This window comes from Bufo gargarizans, chromosome 8 (assembly GCF_014858855.1).
Source record: "Bufo gargarizans isolate SCDJY-AF-19 chromosome 8, ASM1485885v1, whole genome shotgun sequence".
Classification (NCBI taxonomy): Eukaryota; Metazoa; Chordata; class Amphibia; order Anura; family Bufonidae; genus Bufo; species Bufo gargarizans.
The window spans coordinates 46642931-46670404 of NC_058087.1; the positions used below are offsets into that span (position 1 = coordinate 46642931).

Here is a 27474-nt window from a genome sequence, read left to right on the forward strand (position 1 = left end):
GGGACATTGACTGATCTGAGTAAATACACCCTGTGCACAGCACTTCATAAATAATCATTACTAATAGGGTTGAGCGAACCTGAACTGTAAAGTTCGGGTTTGTACCGAACTTTAGGATTTTTGGACCCCGGACCCGAACATTTCTGTAAAAGTTTGGTGTTCGGTGATTTCTTGGCGCTTTCGGAAAGGCTGCAGAGCAGCCAATTAACAAGCGTTTAACTGTGTGCCCTTAGAAGCCATCACAGCCATGGCATGGCTGTGATTGGCCAGTGGAGCATGTGACCCAGCCTCTATATAAGCTGGAGTCACGTAGCGCTGCACGTCACTCTGCTGTGCTTAGTGTAGGGAGAGGATGCTGCTGCTGTTAGGGAGAGAATAGGACTGAATTTTTAATCAGAACTCCAATTGTACATAGATTTAGTTTTGTGGATGCAGTGCACAATCTTTTTACCCTGCCCTGAGCCCAGTGACAAAGAAAAATAACTTTTATCCATCTGTTAGTTCGGTGGGTGGCGGCGGCCATTTTATACAAGCTCAGTGCACTAGCACTGCATATGTGCTTTTGTGACATTAAAATCCAAGCTTGAAATACTGCAATAATAATCTGGTTTTAAAAAAACACCCTTTTTGGCAATATCCTACATCTGGTGCCTTTGCAGCATTAGTCAGTGTGCAATTTAAGCTAGAAATACAGCTATCATTTTCTGGGTTTTAAAAAACACCCTTTCTGGGCAAAATGCATAATTTTACAGCCCTTGCTGCATTTGCACGTGTGAAATTCAAGCGTTATACACTGCTGTCATATTCTGTTAGTACAAACCGGATTCCCAAAAAGTTGGGACACTATACAAATCGTGAATAAAAACTGAATGCAATGATGTAGAGGTGCCAACTTCTAATATTTTATTCAGAATAGAACATAAATCACGGAACAAAAGTTTAAACTGAGAAAATGTACCATTTTAAGGGAAAAATATGTTGAATCAGAATTTCATGGTGTCAACAAATCTCCAAAAAGTTGGGACAAGGCCATTTTCACCACTGTGTGGCATCTCCCCTTCTTACAACACTCAACAAACGTCTGGGGACCGAGGAGACCAATTTCTCAAGTTTAGAAATAGGAATGCTCTCCCATTCTTGTCTAATACAGGCCTCTAACTGTTCAATCGTCTTGGGCCTTCTTTGTTGCACCTTCCTCTTTATAATGCGCCAAATGTTCTCTATAGGTGAAAGATCTGGACTGCAGACTGGCCATTTCAGTACCCGGATCCTTCTCCTACGCAGCCATGATGTTGTGATTGATGCAGAATGTGGTCTGGCATTATCTTTCCTGAAAGAGATGACGTCTGGATGGGAGCATATGTTGTTCTAGAACCTGAATATATTTTTCTGCATTGATGGTGCCTTTCCAGACATGCAAGCTGCCCATGCCACATGCACTCATGCAACCCCATACCATCAGAGATGCAGGCTTCTGAACTGAGCGTTGATAACAACTTGGGTTGTCCTTGTCCTCTTTGGTCTGGATGACATGGCGTCCCAGATTTCCAAAAATAACTTTGAATCGTGACTCGTCTGACCACAGAACAGTCTTCCATTTTGCCACACTCCATTTTAAATGATCCCTGGCCCAGTGAAAACGCCTGAGCTTGTGGATCTTGCTTAGAAATAGCTTCTTCTTTGCACTGTAGAGTTTCAGCTGGCAACGGCGGATGGCACGGTGGATTGTGTTCACTGACAATGGTTTCTGGAAGTATTCCTGAGCCCATTCTGTGATTTCTTTTACAGTAGCATTCCTGTTTGTGGTGCAGTGTCGTTTAAGGGCCCGGAGATCACTGGCATCCAGTATGGTTTTACGGCTTTGACCCTTACGCACAGACATTGTTCCAGATTCTCTGAATCTTCAGATGATGTTATGCACAGTTGATGATGATAGATGCAAAGTCTTTGCAATTTTTCGCTGGGTAACACCTTTCTGATATTGCTCCACTATCTTTCTGCGCAACATTGTGGGAATTGGTGATCCTCTACCCATCTTGGCTTCTGAGAGACACTGCCGCTCTGAGAAGCTCTTTTTATACCCAATCATGTTGCCAATTGACCTAATTAGTGTTAATTGGTCTTCCAGCTCTTCGTTATGCTCAAATTTACTTTTTCCAGCCTCTTATTGCTACTTGTCCCAACTTTTTGGGGATTTGTTGACACCGTGAAAATTTGAATCAACGTATTTTTCCTTTTAAATGATAAATTTACTCGGATTAAACGTTTGATCTGTCATCTACGTTCTATTACAAATAAAATATTGACATTTGCCATCTCCACATCATTGCATTCAGTTTTTATTCACAATTTGTGTAGTGTCCCAACATTTTTGGAATCCGGTTTGTAAAAAAACACCCTTTTTGGGCTAAATACTTAACTTTGCAGCCTTTGCTGCATCTGTCATTGTGTGATACACCATTTACATACTGTTGTTCTATTCTGCTATTAAAAAAACACCCATTTTGGGGAAAAATCTTAAATTGCAGCCTTTGCTGCATATGTCATTGTGATCTACACCCTTTAGATACTGTCGTTCTATTCTGCTATAAAAAAAAAACTTTTTGGGCAAAAATATTAAATTGCAGCCTTTGCTGCATATGTCATTGTGAGATAGACCCTTTAGACACTGTTGTTCTATTCTGCTATTAGAAAAACACCCATTTTGGGCAAAAATCTTAATTTTGCAGACTTTGCTGCATATATCATTGTGAGATACAACCTTTAGATACTGTCATTCTATTCTGCTATTAGAAAAACAACATTTAGGGCAAAAATCTTAATTTTGCAGCCTTTGCTGCATATGTCATTGTGAGATACACCCTTTAGATACAGTTTTTCTAGTCTGTTATTAGAAAAACATCCATTTTAGGGATAAATCTTAAATTGCGGCCTAGTCTGCATCTGTATGTGTGAGATACACCATTTAGATACTGTTCTATGCTGCTATTAGAAAAACACCCATTTTGGGAAAAAATCTTAATTTGCGGCCTTTGCTGCATATGTCATTGTGAGATACACCCTTTAGATACTGTCGTTCTATTCTGCTATTAAAAAAACACCCATTTAGGGCAAGATCTTAAATTTGAGACCTCCTACTCATCCTACTCTGCTTCCTCATTCTCTACCGCCTCCTCATCAGCGTAACACCTTCACCACCAACTTCAGCACAGCTAGGGGTAAGCGACAGCAGTTTTAAAACGTATCTGTTTGGGGGACAAACCCCACACCGCGCAGGAGCTGTGGATGGGCCTTGAACAACAGACTGATGAGTGGTTGGTGCCAGTGAGCCTCAAGCCCGGCCTGGTGGTGTGTGCGATATTAGGCAAAATATCATAACAGCTCTGGCACTAGCCGGTTTGACGCACATCCCTTGCCTGGCGCATGTGCTGAATTTGGTGGTGCAGAGATTCCTTAAAAATTACCCGATATGTCAGAGCTGCTGCATAAAGTGCAGGCCGCGCGCTTTTGGCGTTCTCACCCTGCTGCTGCTTGCCTGTCAGCGCTGCAGCGTAACTTCGGCCTTCCCGCTCACCGCCTCATATCCAACGTGCCCACAAGGTGGAACTCCACCTTGCACATGCTGGCCAGACTGTGCGAGCAGCAGCAGGCCATAGTGGAGTTTCAGGTGCAGCATGCATGGGTGAGTCGCTCGGCGGAACAGCACTACTTCACCACCAATGACTGGGCCTCCATGCAAGACTTGTGTTCCTTGTTGCGCTGTTTCGAGTACTCCACCAACATGGCCAGTGCCAATAACGCCGTTCTCAGCGTTACTATCCCACTTCTATGCCTCCTTGAAAAATCGCTGCTGGCGATGATGAAAGCGGATGTGGCACAGGAGGAGGAAGAGGGATCATTTCATAGGGTTTCTGGCCAGTCATTCACAAGTGGCTCCGAGGGTGGGTTCCTGCACCCACAAACGCCAGGTACACAATTTTCCAGCCAGGGAACAGTTCTGAAGAATGACAAGGTGGAGGATGAGGAGGAGGAGATGGAGGAGGAGGAACCATGTTCACAGCAGGGTGGCATCCAGACCAGCTCATGGCCATCACTGGTGTGTGGCTGGAGGGATACAGAGGACACAGATGATACATCTCCCACAGAGGACAGCTTTTCGCAGCCTCGCACACATGAGTGATTACATGCTGCAGTGTCTCCGCAATGATCGCCGAGTTGCCCACATTCTAACTTTGCTGATTACTGGGTGGCCATGCTGCTGGATCCCTGTTACAAGGACAACGTACCATCCTTAATTCCCTCACTGGAGCGTTATCATAAGATGCGCGAGTACAAGCACACGCTGGTAGACGCACTGCTGGTGGCATTCCCACCTGACAGCGGGGGCACAGTGGAAGCACAAGGCGAAGGCAGAGGAGGAGGAAGAGGTCGCCAGCGCAGCTGGGGCACCACCAGCACCTCAGAAGGCAGGGTTAGCATGGTCGAAATGTGGAAAAGCTTTGTCAGCACGCCACAACAACCAGCACCACCAGCTGATACAGGAACGTCTTAGCAGGAGGCAGCATTTCAGCAACATGGTGGAGCAGTATGTGTGCACACACCTACACGTACTGAATGACGGGTCTGCCCCCTTCAACTTCTGGGTCTCCAAATTGGGCACATGGCCTGAGCTTGCCCTTTACGCCTTGGAGATACTGGCCTGCCCTGCAGCCAGTGTATTATCTGAACGTGTGTTTAGCATGGCAGGGGGCGGTATCACAGACAAGCGCAGCCGTCTGTCCACAGCCAATGTGGACAAGCTCATGTTCATTAAAATGAACCAGGCATGGATCCCACATACCTTGTGCAGAATAGACATGTATATCAGCCTAAGCCAGCCATTGTTATACTACAGCGCAATTGCTCATTCTTGTATTTTGGATATTTCACACTCGTTTGGAGTATGCCCTAATTTAAAAAAATAAAAATAAATTTAAAACCAAAAAGCAGTGTAGGCTACCTCCTCCTCCTCCACCGCCGCTTCCACCTACACCGCCACATCCACCACCTCCACAACCTCCTACTCCATATGGACCTCGTCCTCCTAGATCAAGATTATTATTTTTAATTTTTACGTATTTTATGTTATTTAAAGTCATTTCCCTATCCACATTTGTTTGCAGAGCATTTGCCATGCTCTTAACCACATTTTGATGCCAGTTGCAGCCCTCTAGCCCCTTCCATGACATTTTTACAGCCATTTTAGTGCTCAAAAGTTCGGGTCCCAATTGACTTCAATGGGGTTCGGGTTCGGGGTCAAGTTTGGGTCAAGTTCGGACCCGTCGAACCCGAACATCCAGGTGTCCGCTCAACTCTAATTACTAATTTAAATAATATTGCCCTCAGGAGTGCAGCTCATTTTTATTTTGAAGTGGAGAATAAAGAGTCCAATTCCTCTTTTCAAGTGTCTAGAACGCATAATTGACATAATGGTGCATAAGAGGCTAATGTATATAGATGGATACTTAATCCTTATTTATGCACTCTCAAACAGTCAAAGTATTGAAGTCAAGTGCTTAGGGCATCTTCCCAAGTTATACAGAGAGACGTGGAAGGAAACAAGAGAACAACCGCATTGCAAGCCTCTGTTTTTGAATAGATATCTCAGGAGAGCATTGCATACTGCAGGTAAGGTCAGGGCCGTCTTTAATGCGGGGCAAAAGGGGCAGCTGCCCCGGGCCCAGTTGTTCCTGGGAGGCCCAAGGCAGCTGCCACTTGATCCTCGCTGGTCACTGCCCACAAATTCAATGACATTGAGTGGCGTGCCTGGGGGGGTTCGCCCCGGGTGTCAGGCTGTCAGCTACACAGGGGGGTGCTGCCATGCCTGCCTGTATGCGGGCACTGCAGGCAGCAAACTGTGAGAGAGTGAGAGTTGTGTGATTCTCTTAGGAGAAAGGACCTTAGATGACATCATCACCATGTGACCAGTAACATAGCGATATTACTGGTCACATGGCTATGAGGTAATCAAAGGTCCTTTCTCTCTACCAGGAGTGTTGCTGTAGGAGAAGTTTGCCATAATTGTGGAGCTTTTTTTGTGAAGATTACATCAGGAAAAGATGACAGGGGTTGTACTAATATACTGTAAGGGTACTTTCACACTTGCGTTAAACTTTTCCGGTATTGAGTTCCGTCCTAGGGGCTCATTACCGGAAAAAAACTTATCAGTTTTATCCTAATGCATTCTGAACGGAGAGCAATCTGTTCAGTATGCATCAGGATGTCTTCAGTCACAGTACGGTTTTTGGACGGAGAAAATACCGCAGCATGCTGCGGTATTTTTTCCATCCAAAATTCCAGAACATTTGTTGGATCCGGCATTATTTTACATTGAAATGCATCAATACTGGATCCGGCCCCAAGTGCGCAAAAAGATAAATACCGGATCAGTTTTTCCGCATGACAACTGGAGAGACGGATCCGGTATTGCAATGCGTTTGCGAGACGAATCCGGATACATCTACAAATGGTATCTGTTTGCATGCAGATTGCCGGATCCGGCAGGCAGCTCCGGCAACAGAACTGCCAGCTGGAATCCAACAACGCAAGTGTGAAAGTACCCTAAGCTACTGTATAGTGTGGGGTACTGTATAGTGTGGGGTGCCATACTGCTCTACTGTATATTGTTGGGTGCTGTATACTGTGAGGTGCTGTATACTGTTGGGTGCTATACTGCTCTACTATATACTGTGGGGTGCTGTATATTGTGGAGTGCCATACTGCTCTACTGTATACTGTGGGGTGCTATACTGCTCTACTGTATACTGTGGGGTGCTGTATATTGTGGAGTGCTGTATACTGGGTGCTATACTGCTCTGCCGTATGTTGTGGAGTGCTATACTGCTCTACTGTGAGGTGCTATACTGTATGCTATGGGATGCTATACTGCATACTGTGGGGTGTTAAACCATGTATTGCATAATGTGGGGTATTATATACTGTGGGGCATTGTATACTGTGGGGTGCTATACTATATATTGCATACTGTGGGGTGCTGTATACTATAGGGTGCTATACTGCATACTGTGGGGTGCTGTATACTATAGGGTGCTATACTGCATACTGTGGGGTGCTGCATACTATAGGGTGCTATACTGCATACTGTGGGGTGCTGTATACTATAGGGTGCTATACTGCATACTGTGGGGTGCTGTATACAATAGGGTGCTATACTGCATACTGTGGGGTGCTGGGGTGCACTGCAATGCTAGGGTGAGCTGAGCCCCGGTCTCCTTCCTGGACTGCAGTGAGGTCCCCACTTCCAGCCATGAGCCCAGCTGCCCAGAGCACTGATCCTGAGCCGCTGGAGTCTTCAGAACTGGAAGTATTTACAGTAATTCACTGTGCTCTACCAGGTGTGTGGATTTTTTGTGTGTGTGTGTTGTGGTGGAGGGCGTGATTGCCTGCTAAGGTGTGGGAAGGTGGGATCCAGGGGGCCCAAGTAAATTCTTGCCCAGGGTCCAATCAATATTAAAGACGGCCCTGGGTGAGGTGCAACAGAATTTCTTAGAAAAACTAAAACTGTTTATCATGGCAAATAGTTCTAATTACAACAGGGATTATTAGAGAACTGCTTGTTCTTTCCATGATCATTGTTTAATTAAATGAGATAGTCCAAGGAGGATGGAATAAAGAGCATAATGTAAGAATAATGTCGTGAGAAAAACATGCTGTAAGAAGCATTATGTAGGGAGTAGGGATGAGCAATCTTTTTGAAGTTCGAGTTTGTGTCCGGGTTGTGGTATATGCTGAATTGCGTTATGGATTCCATTACCACGGACCATAACACAATTCCATGACGGAATGTATAACGGAATGCCTTTAGAGGCATTCTGTTATTTATTCTGTCATAATAGAAGTCTATGGCCTGCATAACGGATCTGTCCGGTTTCCGTTATGCAGCATGCCATAGTTTCATTCCGGTCCTCTCTCGGCATGTTTGCCGTGCTGCGGCCAGACCTCCGGATTGCTCCCATTATAGTGAATGGGGCCGGAGCGGACTTCCGGTGGCACGGTGGTCTCCCTCACCGGAACAGCCTGCCAGAAAAGGCTACTGCAAGTGTGATAAGGATATTTCTGTTCCTTCTATTCACACGTCCGTAAGTGTTCTGCGGATCCGCAATACACGGACACTGGCAATGGGCATTCCGCAATTTGTGGACCGCACATCGCCAGCACTATAATAGAAAATGCCTAATAGGACATGTTCTATTTTTTGGCGGAAACGGAAGCACGGATGCGGAAGTGCGGATCTGCAAATGCGGATGCGGATAGCACATTCCGGCAAAATTGCTGAACGGATGCGGACCCATTTTGCGGACGTGTGAATGGACCCTAACTGGTGTGCAGTACAAATGTGTAATAACATGCCCATTAGTCTGCTGTATTATGTAGGTATTCTCTCCTAGAAATGTACATGAATAAGATTCTGTCCACTACAAGCATATGAGACTATGATGCCTGACACATGCAACAGACAGCAGCTTACACAATAGGCCTGTAATGCTGTGTGTCACAAGCTCTAATAAAACATTAGATTACCGCATTATTAAAGGGGTCCTACAGTCCTATAATGTAATTTTTTTGTGTACACAGAGTACCCTGAAACACTGCATATTTTTGACCCGTATACCTGGTTTTCATGTCAGCACTTTCCTTCCCATGTTATCAGGATTCCTGCATTGTGGCAGGATGTTTACATGGTTTACTTCATGTTTTTATCTACTTCCTGCTGGGTTTGTTAGTACATTTTTTGCTCTGGAATGTCCCATAGGGCTTGATACACCTAATTAACAAAGAGAGGAGAAATGTAGGGGCATGGGTACTGCAGAGGGAACAGTGGAGCAAGCCCTGAGAAACCTTACAAAGCAAAGTAATGATGGGTTTGGCTGGAAAACCCAGCAGGAAGCTGATGAAAACAGGAGGTTCTGCTTGTAAACATCCTGCCAGAATGCACTGATGCTGAGAACAGGGGAAGGAAAGTGCTAACATGAAAAACAGATACAGTCATGTGAAAAAATTAGGACACCCTTTGAAAGCATGTGGTTTTTTGTAACATTTTTAATAAAAGGTTATTTCATCTCCGTTTCAACAATACAGAGAGATTAAAGTAATCCAACTAAACAAAGAAAACTGAAGAAAAGTCTTTTCAAGATCTTCTGTAAATGTCATTCTACAAAAATGCCTATTCTAACTGAGGAAAAAGATAGGACACCCTTGCCCCTAATAGCGAGTGTTACCTCCTTTGGCTGAAATAACTGCAGTGAGACGGTTCTTGTAGCCATCTACCAGTCTTCGACATCGGTCTGAGGAAATTTTACCCCACTCCTCAATGCAGAACTTTTTCAGCTGTGAGATGTTTGAGGGGTTTCTTGCACGTACAGCCCTTTTCAAGTCACCCCACAGCATCTCAATGGGATTCAAATCTGGACTTTGACTTGGCCATTCCAGGACTCTCCATTTCTTCTTTTTCAGCCAATCTTTGGTTGATTTACTAGTATGTTTTGGGTCATTGTCATGTTGCATGGTCCAGTTCCGCTTCAGCTTTAATTTTCTAACTGATGGTCTCACATGTTCTTCAAGCACCTTCTGATACACAGTAGAATTCATCGTGGATTCTATGATGGTGAGCTGACCAGGTCCTGCTGCAGCAAAGCAGCCCCAAACCATGACACTTCCACCTCCATGCTTCACAGTTGGTATGAGGTTCTTTTCTTGGAATGCTGTGTTTGGTTTACGCCAAACATGTCCTCTGCTGTTGTGTCCAAATAATTCAATTTTGGACTCATCTGTCCAAAGAACATTATTCCAGAAGTCCTGGTCTTTGTCAACTTTATCTCTGGCAAATGTCAGTCTGGCCTCGATGTTTCTCTTGGAAAGCAAAGGTTTCCTCCTTGCACACCTCCCATGCAAGTTAAACTTGTACAGTCTCTTTCTGATTGTAGAGGCATGTACTTCTACATCAACAGTAGCCAGAGCCTGCTGTAGTTCTCGAGATGACACTTTAGGGTTTTTGGAGACCTCTTTTAGCATCTTGCGGTCTGCTCTTGGGGTGAACTTGCTGGGGCGACCAGTCCTGGGCATGTTGGCAGTTGTTTTGAAAGCCCTCCACTTGTAGACTATCTTCCGGACAGTGGAATGGCTGATTTCAAAATCTTTTGAGATCTTTTTAAATCCCTTCCCAGACTCATAGGCTGCTACAATCTTTTTTCTGAAGTCCTCTGACAGCTCTTTTGCTCTCACCATGGTGCTCACTCTCACTTCAACAGTCAGGAGCACACCAAACTAAATGTCTGAGGTTTAAATAGGGCAAGCCTCATTCAACATGCAGAGTAACGATCTACTAATTATGTGCACCTGGTGTGATATACCTGTGTGAGATCTGAGACAATTTAAGAGGGAATACATGTGAGGGTGTCCTATCTTTTTCCTCAGTTAGAATAGGCATTTTTGTAGAATGACATTTACAGAAGATCTTGAAAAGACTTTTCTTCAGTTTTCTTTGTTTAGTTGGATTACTTTAATCTCTCTGTATTGTTGAAACTGGAGATGAAATAACCTTTTATTAAAAATGTTACAAAAAACCACATGCTTTCAAAGGGTGTCCTAATTTTTTCACATGACTGTATATTGGGAAAAATATGCAGTGTTTGGGGTACTTTGAGCAGATTAAAAAACATGATTATGCAATGGAAGAACACCTTTATATTATTTAAGTATACATAATCCAAAGTAACCTAAAAAATGAGCATTTATATAACAGCCTTGGCTTTGATAAAAATGATATCCTTGACAGTATTACCACTGTTCTTTTTTTTTAGCCTGCCAGAAACATTCACTAGCACTTTGATTTTTAGATTTGTGACCTTAGAAAATATTCCCTTTTCACAAGGCAGACGGATATGAACATTGTATTAAAAGCTAATGTTGAGGACAAAATTTAAAGGGTTTTTTCCATCACATGCAATGGGGACATATCGCTAGGATATGCCCCCATTGTCTGATAGGTGCGGGTCCCAGAGGTGGCTACAACAAGAAGGGAGCAGGGAAATGAATGGAGGCAGCACTGTGAATGTGCAGCCGCCCTTCACTCATTTCAATGGGGCCGCCGAAAATAGCCAAGCTCTGGCTCAGCTATTTCCATAGAAATGAATGGGAGCACAGGTTTTGTTCCTTAGTTACTGTGCTATAAGGCACATTGTTAGGTATGTTATGTTCTCATAGATCACTTCATCTCCTGTTAACAATGCTGATTGATTGTAGATGATCTAAATGTTGTACAAACCATAGGAATGCTGACTACTCTCTTCTAGTCAATGTACTGTTCAAACAGCATCTCATTGATTGTTGTAATGGTCTGTACTGTAATATCGAAAAAAAATCTGAAAGTTAAAAAAAGAAATGAATGGTAGCAGGGTCTGTGTGTGGTGCACTCCAATTCACTTGTATGGGAGCAGCGGGGAGCAGCGCTTGGTGGTGGACGGACTCTGGGAAACCCGGGGTCCTCCAGCCACAGCTCTCCCTGCTCCGTTCTCCCTGTAGGTGCGGGTCCCAGAAGTGGGACCCGCACCTATCAGACAATGGGGGCATATCCTAGCGATATTCCCCTATTGTATGTGATGGGAATACCCCTTTAAAGTGTTTTCAGCAAAAATAAAGCAGAGGTCTGTGTTCAAAGTGGGTACCTGGTTACCTTCATACAAAAGATGCAGTGTATGTAGCAAAATAAAGCAAGGGGCAGACAGGAAATAAAATAACCACTCATGTCACTAACATACTGTCAATTAGTGATGAGTGGCAGGGGCAAAATTCGAATTTGCGAATATTGCTAGAAGTTTCCTGCTAGAAGTTTCCTGAGACTGGAGAAAATGGTTGGTATGTAAAAACATTACAATAGCTTTATATGCAGATAGAGTGCTCCAATATATTCGCGATTGCGAAATCGGCACTAATGATGCAAATATTCTGGCGCAATATGTGCAACTTCACATTTTAACAGGTCCATCAACCGCCCCATCCTGGTGCCCTGACAGTGTCATCCTGCTGCCACTCCCAATACTGTGCTCGTTGTGCTCCCCAATGCCCCAGGTACTATACTACAGAAAAAATAGTGACCCTAATAGACATAATTGGGGTCATTTATCAAACTAGTGTAAAGTAGAACTGGATTTCCAAAGGAGCTATCAAACATGAAAGGTGGAATCTGATTGATTGCCATGGGCAACTAAGCCAGTTCTACTTTAATCCAGTTTTATAAATTACCCCAAATGTCCCTATAGTGTCTACAGCAGTTGTAATGTCCCCTAGAGTGCCCCCAGTAATAATAACAACACCCTATAAAGTGCTCCAGGTAATAATCCCTGTATAGTGTCCCCAAAAATAATAGAATTGCCCCTAAAGTGCCTCCCTAATAGCAATGCCCCTCATGCTGCCCCATACAGCAATTTCCCCTGCACTGCCCCACATAGTAATCCCCTATAGTAATTTGCCCCCACACAGTAATTTCCCCATATAGTAATTTGCTCCACAATGCCCCACACTGAAATTTCCACCACACTACACCCACACAGTAATTTGTCCCACACTACCCCATATAGTAATTTGTCCCCACACAGTAATTTCCCCATATAGTAATTTGTCCCACACTGCCCCACACTGAAATTTCCACTACACTGCCTCCACAGAGTAATTTGCCCCACACAGTAATTTTTACCACATAGTAATTTCCACCACACTGCCCCATATAGTAATTTCCCCCTACACAGTAATTTCCCCATACAGTAATTTGTCCCACACTGCCCCCACATAGTAATTTCCGCCACACTTCCCCCATATATTAATTTTCCCCCACACAGCCCCATATAGTTATTTGCCCCCACACAGTAATTTCCGCCACGCTGCCCCAATATAGCAATTTGCCCCCACATAGTAATTCCCTTATAATAATTTTCCCACACATAGTAATTTGCCCCCACACAGCCAGCCCCAATATAGTGATTTGCCCCCGATGTACTGTCCCTTCACTAATATGTCCTCCTGTGTCCTCTCCCCACGTCCTTCAAAGTTGGCACATAACATAAAAAACAAAACAAAAAAAAAAAACAGAAAGCTAAATACTCACCTATGTCCAGGCGCGCGATGGTAGGCGTGCACACGTCACTGTGCTGCATCCCGACACAGGCACGCAATGACATCATGGCAGTGATCGGCGTTAGGGGGGGGAGAATGGACAATTGCTCTGGGCCCCTATCACCAAAGGAGCCCCCTCCAGGTGGTCTTCCTCCTATCTTTACAGAAAACAATGCTATGAGGCTCTGGAGTCGGGAGCAGAGGTGAACCGGAATAAGTCTGCCCTAGTCTACTTTCACACTTGCGTTTTGGCTTTCTGTTTGTGAGATCCTTTTCAGGGCTCTCAGAAGCAATCCAAAACGGATCAGTTTGCATTGTAATGCATTCTGAATGGAAAAGGATCCGCTCAGTTTGCATCAGTTCAGTCCCCATTCCACTCTGGAGATGGACACCAAAACGCTGCCTGCAGTCTGATAAAACAAGGAGGCAGAAGTGCTCAGTCAGGTGTTGTCCCTCCTCGCTAGCTGAAGACTTAGTAAGGTCTCATGCACACAACCAATGTGCTTAGCCGTCTGCAAAACACGGATCTTGGCCATGAGCATGCCATCTTTTTTTCCCAGTTCTGTTTTTATGTGAGGCCATAGAACGGAAGTACGGATGCGGACAGTACACAGTGTGCTGTCCGCATATTTTGTGGCCCCTTTTAAATGAAAGTGTCCGCATACGAACTGCTAAAAATGTGGAATGCATGCAGACCATAGATACTGTCATGTGCATGAGGTCTTATAGAAAGTCTGTGATCCGGTCTTTTGTTAGTGAGGAGGGACAGTACAAGGCTGAGCATTTCTGCCTTCTTGTTCAAGCAGGATCTCAATACCCTGATTTCCAAAATTGGAGGAGAGTTACGTTTGTCTTTCCAACCTGCTTCTTGTTTTTTCACTTAAAAGGTTTACCTGGGAATTTGATATGGATGGTCTATCCTCAGCATAGGTCACAGTATCAGATCAGTGGGGATCTGACTCCTGACACTCCCGCTGATCAGGTGTTTGAAGAGGCCACGGCACTCACCAGAGCTTCGGTGAGCCCTGCGGCCCCTTTATAGCTTACCAAGCCCAGCGCCGTACACCAGACAGCAGACGTGCTTGGTATTGCAGCTCATGTCCTTTCACTTGAATGGGACTGAACTGCAACTAGGCCATGTGACTGATATACGGTGACATCACTGGCCTCCCAACAGTTGATCGGCAAGTGTCCCGGGAGAAGGACGCCAGCCGATCTGATATTGATTACCTATCCTAAAGATAGACCATCAATATTGAATCCCCAGATAACACGTTGTTCTTCTGAGCTCCTGTGTAGAACTAGTATCTACACTTTATGGTCACTGTATGGTGGTAATATTGGTCTTTGTGTAGTGATTTTTATTCAGTAAGACTACAGTAATATTATTCAGTTACTAGTGGTAATGTAAACTGTGGCAAAATAAAAAGGGGAAAGGCACTTATAGGGTGATATGTATGATAAATTAGGATAAAAACTAGATGATTATGCTCACCTTTAGGTGTTGTGCAATCATAGGCACAACACTAGTGAAAGGTATGTCGGTGCAATTGGTCGGTGCTGCCAGTGTCGTTAGGTCCCCAACACAAGGGCTAGCCAACCCTCCGGAGGAAAGTGAATAGTATAAGCAAGGGGCTGCAAACGGTCGACACTGTGCAATGCTCTGACACCTCTGGGTGCAAACAAGACCACAATAGGATGGAATAGATTTTTCCTATTTTTTATTTTGTTACCAATAAAGAAAAATCTATTCCATCCTATTGTGGTCGTGTTTGTGCCCAGAGGTGTCAGAGCATTAAAGAGTGTTGATCCTCTGCACCCCCTTGCTTATACTATTCAGTAGTTTTAATGGTATGGTAGTGGTTATGATGCCCCATATAGTGGTATTATTGGTTATACTGGCCTTTGTACAGTTTGTTTTGTTCATTTTTAGTGTGAATGTTGGACTAGATAAACCTTATTTTTCAATCCTATCAACTACACAACTAATTCATTTATATTTCATCAATTATAGTGGTAACAATTGGTCCTGGTAAAGTAGTATTATTTGAAAATTACTATATATACAGGACATTCTGCAGATTTCTAAATCCATATGGCAGGTCATATTGCAGAAGCAACAAAGAAGCAAAATGTACATGAGATTTGTCTAATCTTATAGACCTTGCTGGTTCTGTATGACGCTGCAGTTTCTCCGCACGAGAGTGTGTTTGTGCATAAAACCGGCCCTGCAGACAGGGTGGACAGACTTGGAGAACTTGCACTGAAAGCTAAACTTCAGGAACACAGACTGAAACACAAGTCTTCCAAAAACCTTTGCTGCGTTATATTTAGGCAATGTGCTGTAAAGGAGCACCATAGGGTAGTATGTTCAAATTGGTTATTGTTTCTATGGTTTCCAAATGGAGGCTTACCTTATTGGGTTGTGCTATGTGCTATGTATAGGCACAACGCTATTGTAGGTGTTTACATGTAATCGTTTTGGTCCTTTGTATATGCAGCCGCAGAGGAATCTCCGCACAGGAAATGCCCTTCTTCCAGGAGGATAACTTATAATATTGTATTGGGATATTGCGCAAAAATCCTCATGGCCCAAAGTGTATAGGAAATCTTCCTTTATTAATCTAGTTTGAAAAAAGGGATCAGATACAACGCGTTTCAGGGATATAACTTCCCCGTAGAGAATTGCTTATCTAAAAACAAAAACAAAAAAACTGATAAGTCTTCTACTGTGTTTACAATTGTAGACACAAAATGCCTTATACTTAAGGGTATGGCGACACGGTCAGGTTTCTGCATGCAGTTTTGGGAGCCAAAACCAAGACTGAATTGAAAAGAGAAGTCAGATCTGTCCTTTATACATTTTATAATACTGATTTGGGCTTCTAAAATTGTATACACCCTTAGGCTCTCCCATTAATAAACTCATGGTAAAAGCAAAGCTTGATATTATGGAACAAAAAGCTCCACCTGTATGATGGACAGTATATGCAGTATGGTACATATACAGAACAGCCAAAAGTTTGGACGCACAAGACTGAATGTTGGGTTTGCTTGATTTAGAAACATTGTGATCTATAGGCTTATGGACTAAAATCGATCTGTTGGCAGGATCAACCCTATTAAATTAGGATTCAGGAACAATACCTGGTAAGCTAGATCCTGCTGAGTAAACAATATCTCAATTATGCAGAGCCTTATATCACTTTTTGTAAGTGTGTCAATGAGGTCATCTGTGAACTGAGGGGCAGGCACTTTCCCTGAGAGCTCCTCCACTCTCCACTCATTGTCACCCCCATGTGCCTCGATTGACAGGGCGAGGCAGCTAGTTTGGCCCTGTACTTTAATGCCTGTGCTGTAGAGTACACAAATAGTGCATCTGCAGTAGATGTGCTTCCCATGCATTGCAGATGACTACTGCTCATGTGCCAATGTTACATCCTGTACAGGCTCATACTGGCCCACAGGGGTACAGGGGAATCTCCCGGTGGGCCCGTGAGCAAGGTGGGCCCCTAGTCTCCCACCCCTGCACGAGTGGCACATAACATAGAAGACTGTACTACATACATATATTCAATGTACAGCACCTCAACCAGCCTATGTTCAATCCTCTGATCCTCTGATCCTCTACCTGGAAGAGGAAACACTCGGCTTCGTTCGGGTGGAGGAGGATGTCTGACGGCGGGGTTCAGACTTTCAGCAAACCGTCTGATCCACTATTTTCAGAAGTTCCAGCACCAGAACCAGGCACTGGAAATTTAGAGTGGATAGGGGATAACTTTCTATAACCAGAACCCCTTTAAGCAAATACCAGGCAGACCGTTGAAGCTTTTGTGCTGGATCGGCAGGGGATTGAAGAAGAAAATTTTATTTTTTTCTCACGTTTGGATATTTTTTTTCTGGAGTTCTAGTCAACAAGGCAGGGTGGCACTTAAATATTGGCAGCAATCAACAATAGGTCAAACACAGCTCCTCTAAGCCAAGAAAAAGAAATCAAGGAGCAGTCAAATGCCTGCCATACATGAGAACACCTTCAAGACGTTAGTTGAAAGAATGCCACGAGAGTGCCAGGCTGTTAGCAAGATAAAAGGGTGGCTATATTGTAGAAGCTAAGAGAGTTTTGAATTGTATTCCCTTTTTTCTTCTTCACTATATACAGTACTTCTGGTGGGTTATTCTAAAATGTGTAAAAAAGGAAAATAACAAAAACCCTTTTCTATGTGTAAGTGTGTCCAAATCTAAGACTGGTATTTTATACTCAGATGCACTTATTGTCATGTGTTCTTTCATTTTCGACAGCGGCTCAAAGAGCTGAAACAGAGGGAATTCTCCAGGAATGTGGCATCAAAATTAAGAAGGAATGAAAGAAAACAAAAAAAGTATCTTCAAAGGGTCCACAAACTGGCTGAAGATAAGAGAGAACCAACTTGGTGAGCAACGAGGCATCAAAGTGTGTGCTATAAAATGATAGATAAAACCCCAAATTTTAAGATTTAGCTATTAAACATACATGACAGTGCCAATCTTTAAAAAGGACAAAGCTAGCTGAACAGGCGACAGTCCTGAGTATATGGATCACCCATGATACTTCAATTTGTTCGATGGACACTTCAAAAAAGTTATTTATTTTTACGGACTTTGCAGGAATGTGAGGACAGTTGTCAACCCTGACCGTCACAGAGGGGAACTGCATTCAGACAGCAAAGCACATTGCCACAGCACTCTGTCACTTACCAGTAGGCTCAAAACTAGAAAATTGCAATGCACTTTGTAGATGCACAGCCTCCTCTGGTGGACACAACTCTGTACTACATGCAAATGAATAAAAACAGCTACAAAAGCGAATGAAAGTATCACTTTAACTCTTTAATGGCCGTGCTGGGAAAGTCCTTTATAACTAGACAACGCAGTAATTAGAGATGAGCGAATTTCTCCAAAATTTGATTTTGCCGGTTCGCCAAATTTTCTGAAAAAATGTGGTTCGATCCGAATTTTTTGGTGGTGAATAGCGTTAAAAAACTGCTATTTCCTGTTTGCAGAGAGCCTTTATAGTGGTGTAGAACACTGTGCCTTGCAGTAACACGCATAGGAAGTCTGCTGTGGTAGGGAAACAATACTGTGAGTCAGTATAACATGTAGATGACAGGCGTTGCTCTAAGAATCACTGCACACTTCACTTATTTGGGCACTTAAAGGGCCAAAACTGATCAAATAACTCAAGAATGAACTTAGCCTTACAGGTCAATGTTAGCGCCAGGTATAAAGAACCGTGCAAAGGCCCAAGATCCTACTATAGCGTGAAAGAGTGCACTCCTTTTACACCAATTCTCTGATTCCACATAGATTTCTACAGAACCTGTTCTATTAAACGCTTATACTTACACTGGTTCATAATCGGTTTTCTTCCTACAATAAGGGAAAGGGGGGATTTAAACTTAATATTTTAGAGTACTTTCACACTAGCGTTTTTCTTTTTCGGCATAGAGTTCCGTCACAGGGGCTCAATACTGGAAAAGAACTGATCCGTCATATCCCCATCGCATTCTGAATGGAGTAATCCGTTCAGGATGCATCAGGATGTCTTCAGTTCAGTCATTTTGACTGATCAGGCAAAAGATAAAACCGCAGCGTGCTACGGTTTTATCTCCGGCGAAAAAAACTGAAGACTTGCCTGAATGCCGGATCTGGCATTTTTTCCCATAGGAACGTATTAGTGCCAGATCCGGCATTCAAAATACCGGCATGCAGGATCCGTCCTTTCGGTCTGCGCATGCCGGTAAAAATGTGTAAAAAGATACAAGACGGATCCGTCTGTCTGCATGACAAGCGGAGACATGGATTAATTCTTGCAATGCATTTGTGAGATGGATCCGCATCCGGATGCATCTCATAAATGCTTTCAGTCACATCAAGATCGGCGGATCTGGCAGGTAGTGTTGAGCGCGAATATTCGAATTACGAATTTTTTTCTCGAATATCGCAATTTCGAGATTTCGCGAATATTTAGAATATCGTTCTATATATTCGCGAATTCGAATATTCGTATTTTTTTTTTTTTATTATAATATTTTTTTTCTTTCCCACTTCTCTAAAGTTGTTCTTACCTGTCCTTTGGATTCCTGGCTTCCTGGCTGCTCCAGTCAGTGGCGTTTTCAACTTACTGCTATATTCCATATTAGCTAAATTACAATCTAATCTATATGTGTATTTTACGAAATTTCGCAAGTTGCGATGCGAGTAATATAACACGAAATAATCGCATGAAGATTTCAATTTAGCACTGCTATATTCCATATTCTAGCCTAATATGGAATATAGCTGTGCTAAGTTAGCACTGCTGTATTCCATACTAGGCTAGAATATGGAATATAGCAGTGCTAAGTTGAAATCTTCATGCGATTATTTCGTGTTATATTACTCGCATCGCAACTTGCGAAATTTGCAAATGTTCTTAATATTGCTCTAACTTCGTCTTTTAGAATATTACGAATATTCTAAAAGACGAAGTTAGAGCAATATTACGAAATTTCGTAAAATACACATATAGATTGTAATTTAGCTTATATAGTGCTATAATCCCTTTTTTTTCCTCTAATTTTTTTTGCCTCTTCTGAACTTAAGTTTTGTAAAATATGTACACTGTTAAAAAATATTACTATAGCAGTATATTAGCTTAAATACAATCTATGTGTATTTTACGAAATTTCGTAATATTGCTCTAACTTCGTCTTTTAGAAATTTCGTAATATTGCTCTAACTTCGTCTTTTAGAATATTCGTAATATTCTAAAAGACGAAGTTAGAGCAATATTAAGAACATTTGCAAAAGCCGAAATTGCGATGCGAGTAATATAATACGAAATAATCGCATGAAGATTTCAACTTAGCACTGCTATATTCCATATTCTAGCCTAGTATGGAATATAGCAGTGCTAACTTAGCACAGCTATATTCCATATTAGGCTAGAATATGGAATATAGCAGTGCTAAGTTGAAATCTTCATGCGATTATTTCGTATTATATTACTCGCATCGCAATTTCGGCTTTTGCAAATGTTCTTAATATTGCTCTAACTTCGTCTTTTAGAATATTACGAATATTCTAAAAGACGAAGTTAGAGCAATATTACGAAATTTCGTAAAATACACATAGATTGTATTTAAGCTAATATACTGCTATAGTATTATTTTTTAATAGTGTACATAATTTACAAAACTTAAGTTCAGAAGAGGCAAAAAAAAAATTAGAGGCAAAAAAAGGGATTATAGCAGTATATTAGCTAAATTACAATCTATATGTGTATTTTACGAAATTTCGTAATATTGCTCTAACTTCGTCTTTTAGAATATTCGTAATATTCTAAGAGACGAAGTTAGAGCAAATCACGAAATTTCGTAAAATACACATATTAGCCTAGCCATAGTCAATTAGCATAGGAACGTTGCCTTATACTATCAAGATAAATAATCGCAATACGCGAAAAAAAATTCGTATATTATTCGCGATAATTGGAATAATTACGAATATTCGATTTCGACGAATATAACACGAATATTCATTCGAATATTCGCGAAATATCGCGAAATCGAATATGGCACCTCCCGCTCATCACTACTGGCAGGCAGTTCTGACAACGGAACTGCTTGCCGCATCACACTACCGCAAGTGTGAAAGTAGCCTTAGTGTTTGTGTTTTATTTTCACTTACTATTAGCCCCCTTAGGGGCTGGAACCCTTGTCCTATTCACCCTTAGGCCCCTTTCACATGGGTGAGATTTCTGCGCGGGTACAATGCGTGAGGTGAACGCATTGCACCCGCACTGAATCCGGACCCATTCACTTCTATGGGGCTGTGCAGATGAGCGGTGATTTTCACGCATCACTTGTGCGCTGCGTGAAAATCGCAACATGCTTTATGTTGTGCGTTTTCATGCAACGCAGGCCCCATAGAAGTTAATGGGGCTGCGTGAAAATCGCATTGTATCCGCAAGCAAGTGTGGATGCGGTGCGATTTTCACGCTTGGTTGCTAAGATGAAAGTCTATTCACTGTGTTATTTTCCCTTATAACATGGTTATAAGGGAAAATAATAGCATTCTGAATACAGAATGCTTAGTAGAAGGTCAATATAATAAACATTGAGAGCGCCCCCCCCAGTATAATAAACATTGAGAGCACCCCCCCCAGTATAATAAACATTGAGAGCGCCCCCCCAGTATAATAAACATTGAGAGCGCCCCCCCAGTATAATAAACATTGAGAGCGCCCCCCAGTATAATAAACATTGAGAGCGCCCCTCCCCAGTATAATAAACATTGAGAGCGCCCCCCCCAGTATAATAAACATTGAGAGCGCCCCCCCCAGTATATCAAACATTGAGAGCGCCCCCCCCCCAGTATATCAAACATTGAGAGCGCCCCCCCCCCAGTATAATATACATTGAGAGCGCCCCCCCAGTATAATAAACATTGAGTGCGGCCACCCCCCCAGTATATCAAACATTGAGAGCGCCCCCCCAGTATAATATACATTGAGAGCGCCCCCCCCACAGTATAATAAACATTGAGTGCGGCCACCCCCCCAGTATAATATACATTGAGAGCGCCCCCCCCCAGTATATCAAACATTGAGAGCGCCCCCCCCCCAGTATATCAAACATTGAGAGCGCCCCCCCCAGTATAATATACATTGAGAGCGCCCCCCCCAGTATAATAACATTGAGTGCGGCCACCCCCCCAGTATAATATACATTGAGAGCGCCCCCCCCCCCCCCAGTATAATAAACATTGAGTGCGGCCACCCCCCCAGTATAATATACATTGAGAGCGCCCCCCCCCCCCAGTATAATAAACATTGAGTGCAGCCACCCCCCCAGTATAATAAACATTGAGAGCGCCCCCCCCCCAGTATAATATACTTTGAGAGCGCCCCCCCCAGTATAATAAACATTGAGTGCGGCCACCCCCCCCCCAGTATAATATACATTGAGTGCGGCCCCCCCAGTATAATATACATTGAGTGCGGCCACCCCCCCCAGTATAATATACATTGAGAGCGCCCCCCCCCAGTATAATAAACATTGAGAGCACCCCCCCCCAGTATAATAAACATTGAGAGCGCCCCCCCAGTATAATAAACATTGAGAGCGCCCCCCCAGTATAATAAACATTGAGAGCGCCCCCCCAGTATAATAAACATTGAGAGCGCCCCCCCCAGTATAATAAACATTGAGAGCGCCCCCCCCAGTATAATAAACATTGAGAGTGCCCCCCCAGTATATCAAACATTGAGAGCGCCCCCCCCCCAGTATAATATACATTGAGAGCGCCCCCCCCAGTATATCAAACATTGAGAGCGCCCCCCCCCAGTATAATATACATTGAGAGCGCCCCCCCCACAGTATAATAAACATTGAGTGCGGCCACCCCCCCAGTATAATATACATTGAGAGCGCCCCCCCCAGTATATCAAACATTGAGAGCGCCCCCCCCCCAGTATATCAAACATTGAGAGCGCCCCCCCCAGTATAATATACATTGAGAGCGCCCCCCCAGTATAATAAACATTGAGTGCGGCCACCCCCCCCAGTATATCAAACATTGAGAGCGCCCCCCCAGTATAATATACATTGAGAGCGCCCCCCCCACAGTATAATAAACATTGAGTGCGGCCACCCCCCCAGTATAATATACATTGAGAGCGCCCCCCCCAGTATATCAAACATTGAGAGCGCCCCCCCCAGTATATCAAACATTGAGAGCGCCCCCCCAGTATAATATACATTGAGAGCGCCCCCCCCAGTATAATATACATTGAGAGCGCCCCCCCAGTATAATAAACATTGAGTGCGGCCACCCCCCCAGTATAATATACATTGAGAGCGCCCCCCCCCCCAGTATAATAAACATTGAGTGCGGCCACCCCCCCAGTATAATATACATTGAGAGCGCCCCCCCCCCAGTATAATAAACATTGAGTGCAGCCACCCCCCCAGTATAATAAACATTGAGGGCGCCCCCCCCAGTATAATATACTTTGAGAGAGCCCCCCCCCAGTATAATAAACATTGAGTGCGGCCACCCCCCCCAGTATAATATACATTGAGAGCGCCCCCCCCCAGTATAATAAACATTGAGTGCGGCCACCCCCCCAGTATAATATACATTGAGAGCGCCCCCCCCAGTATAATAAACATTGAGTGCAGCCACCCCCCCAGTATAATAAACATTGAGAGCGCCCCCCCCAGTATAATAAACATTGAGTGCAGCCACCCCCCCAGTATAATAAACATTGAGAGCGCCCCCCCCAGTATAATATACTTTGAGAGCGCCCCCCCCCCAGTATAATATACATTGAGTGCGCCCCCCCCCCCAGTATAATATACATTGAGTGCAGCCCCCTCCCAGTATAATAAACATTGGTGGCGCAGTGGGAAGTGCCAACGAGGGTTAAAAAAATAAATAAAAATTAACTCACCTCCACCAATTGATCGCGCAGCTGCCGGTCTCCTGTTCTTTCTTCAGGACCTGTGAAAGGACCTGTGGTGACAACACTGTGGTCATCACATGGTACATCATATGATCCATCACCATGGTAATGGACCATGTGATTAGCTCAGTGATGTCACCACAGATCCTGAAGATAGAACAGGAGACCGGCAGCTATGCGATCAACTGGAGGAGGTGAGTTCATTTTTTATTTATTTTTTTAACCCTCATTGGCACTTCCCACTGCGCCACCAATGTTTATTATACTGGGGGGGTGCACAAAATGTTTATTATACTGGGGGGGGGGGCGCACTCAATGTTAATACAAATACAGGAGGCGGGGGCCGGAATGAAATAGCCGGCACCCGACCTCTATGATAGGGGGCTGCGATCAGTGGCAGTTAACCCCTCAGGTGCCGCTCCCTGTCATAGAGGGCGGGTGCCGGCTATTTGATTCCGGCACCCGCCTCCTGTATTTGTATTACAGGTCAGTTTTCTTCATTGGTGGCGCAGTGGCCACAGCCCCTCCCCTCCTCCTCCCATCCCTCTTCTCACTGGCGGAGGCAGCGGCAGCAGCAGCACAGGGGGAGGGAGAGAGCCCCCCCCTGCCTCTATGGAAGCGCCGGCCCTGCCTAAAGTTAGTTAGTTAAGGAGAACTCCGGCGGCCGGCGGGTGACACCCCATCAGACTGGTGTCACCCGGTGCGGCCCGCACCCCCCGCACCCCCCTCGCAACGCCACTGGCTGAGGCAGGTAGCCAGAAGAAACTGGTGTCTTTTGTCAAAGTGTTGGTGTGGCACCATGGATGATCTAGTCTGATGCATTAGGCATTGAAGGGTGGAAATCCTGGCTGATCCACGCCTGATTCATCTTGACAAAGGTCAGTCTCTCCACATTTTGGGTAGACAGCCGAGTTCTCCTTGGGGCAACTATGGCCCTAGCTGCACTAAACACCTGCTCTGATGCCACACTACTGGCCAGGCAGGACAGCTTTTCCAGAGCAAACTCTGCGAGTTGCGGCCACAAATACAGTTTGGCTGCCCAGTAGTCCAGCGGATCTTCAATGTGGGATGGCAGGGTGCTGTCCACGTATGCCACCACCTGCTGGTTCAGGTCCTCCTCCAGGTCTAGCTGCTGCTGGTGAGTAGTTTCTTCACTAGGCAGGTGAAGAAAGCTGCTCATCAGCGACTCTAAACTTAAGTTGCTGCTGATGGAGCTGGAACTGCTCCAACCCACCCATCCTGCCACAGCAGCCATGGCAGAGGAACGGGAGCGCAGAGGGCCCCCCAGTCAGACCTGTGAGAGGATGGACGATGGCGCAGATAGACAGTGGCCAACTGACTACATAGGATTTCTCTATAGTAGTTCAGTTTGTCCTCCCTCTCAGTGGGTGTAAAAAAGGCCCCCATTTTGGATCGGTAGCGAGGGTCCAACAAGGTGGAGAGCCAGAAGTCATCCCTCTGCTGAATGCTGACAATTCGGCTGTGACTACTCAAGCAAGTGAGCATGCATCGGGCCATTTGTGCAAGTGACTTGGAGGTACTCCCTGCCTCCATCTCGACTGCATACTACCATGGTGTGTCTGGGTCCTCTGTTTTCCTCATCGCCCTGTAGCTCCTCTGGCTGCTTCTGATCTCCTGTCACCTGTGTATAAAAACCACCCATTACGCTACACATTGTTTGTGTTCCAATGTCCTCCTCCTCCAGTTCAGCCCCCTGTGGCCATGAGATCTAGGCGTCACGTCTCCAGTCCCCTGACCAGCCAGATTTACCAGCATCTTTTCCAGGACATGAAGCAGTTGAATGACATTGTTCATCCCGTAGTCCTGGCGACTGGCAAATACCGTGGCCTCCTCAAAGGGCTTGAGCAAACGGCAGGTGTCACGCATGATCTGCCACTGGCTGACATCAAAGTTACACAGGGGAGTACTTCTGTCCGCTTGCATAATCAAGAAATCGTTTATGGCCTTTCTCTGTTCATATAGTTGGTCCAAAATATGGAGGATGGAATTCCAACGTGTGGAAACGTCGCATATCAGCCTATGTTGGGGGATGCCGTTCTGCCGCTGCAACTCAAGGAGGGTGTGCTTTGCGGTGTACGAGTGGCTAAAGTGCATGCAAAGTTTCCTGCCCATTTTTAGGATGTCTTGCAAATGGGTGGGAGACTTCAGGAACCGCTTTACAACCAGATTGAACACGTGTGCCAAGCAGGGCGAATGGCTCAGCCCTCCTTGACGCAGCGCCGACACCATTTTCTTCCCATTGTTGGTCACTATGGTTCCAATTTTAAGTTGTCTTGGAGAAAGCCAGGAAACGGAGCAGTTCCTCCCCTGTGTGACTCAGTTCACCCAGGCAAACGAGGTGCAGAACAGCATGACACCACCGTGCTCTGCACATATGGTATGCTGGAGGGGCACTGTGAATTGTCCCTGTAGTGGAAGCTGAGGACATGGTGGAGGATGAGGAGGCAGAGGCGGACATTGTCGCAGGACTAACAGCATGAGAACGTGAAGGCAGAAGCGGCGTCACCTGGCCAAGTTGCTGGTGTAGCTGTGCAGGAACCACATTCACCCAGTAGGCTGTCAAAGTCATGTATTGTCCCTGACCGTAGTTACAGCTCCACACGTCGGCGCTGCCGTGCACTTTGGCAGACACCGACAGGCTCAAGGACTGGCCCACCTTCTGTTCTACATATGTGTGCAGGGCTGGTACTGCTTTTTTGGCAAAGAAATGACTGCTTGGGACTCTCCACCTCGGCTCGGCACAAGCCATCAGTTCTCTGAAAGGTGCAGAGTCCACCATTTGGAAAGGGAGGGACTTCAGCACCAGCAACTTGGCCAGGAGCACATTCAGCTTCTGCGCCGTTGGATGAGTGCATGCATACTGTTGTCTTTTGGCAATCGCTTTGTGATTGATTGCTGACAGAATGAATGACAAGGGGTAGGAGGAGGAGCAGGAGCATCAGATGATGGAAAGGACAGACAGCTTCCTTCGGCTGAGGTGGTGGAGCCTTGACTGCCTGAAATCGGGTGCGTGCCACTGGATGATGCAGTGGTTGCTGCGGCATGCTGGACCACCACATCGGAGCCACAGTTCTCCCAGCACACTTTATGGTGACACTGCATATAGTGACGCAGGGCCGTGGTGTCAACATTTCTATAATCGGGTGAATTTTGATAGGAAAGCAAAAACAGAAAGAGCAACATAGGGTAGTAGGTTCCAAATTAATGGAGCATATTAAAAAGGTAAAAAGGGGAGGATCACATTATAGAGTTGTGCTATAAATAGGCACAACTCTACCGTGCGTATGTAGATAAAATGTGTCCGATGAAAGGGTATGCTGCCGTTGTATCCAGAAGCTTCAAGAGATGGGGTCCAGCCTTCTCCAAAGGAACTTGCAATATACAGATGACTAGATCTCAGATTCACGCAAAACACACCTCCTCATGACACTCGTGTGAAGAGTAAAAAATCTTCTTCTTTATTGCATATTCTTTTTGCCAAGTAAAAACAATGGGTTTCAGGGGTCTAGAGTCCCCTTCATCAGGTTAAAAAGGCTTAATAAACAAGAGAACATGTATGACAGGTATTTAAAACCAAAAAACCCACCAAAAGGAACTTCCCTAGAAGGTCCAGTGGGAGTGGTGCTGTCACTGGGTGTTTCCTCATTAGCATATAATTAAAAGTATATTAGCATCAGAAATAAATAAATAATCAATATTACTATGCATCCTCATCCACATAGATAGGGGTGATTATTTATTTCTGATGCTAATATACTTGTAATTATATGCTAATGAGGAAACACCCAGGGACAGCACCA

General features: G+C 44.5%; 1 protein-coding gene across 1 annotated transcript in view; it reads left to right on the plus strand.

Moving 5' to 3' along the window:
• The window catches only part of ZNF804A (zinc finger protein 804A), a 175061-nt gene that overhangs the window by 138475 nt on the left and 9112 nt on the right, over positions 1-27474 (plus strand). The window contains exon 3 of the mRNA XM_044304445.1: positions 17467-17597. Coding sequence (XP_044160380.1) covers positions 17467-17597 — 131 coding nt within the window. The remainder of the gene's footprint in view (positions 1-17466; positions 17598-27474) is intronic.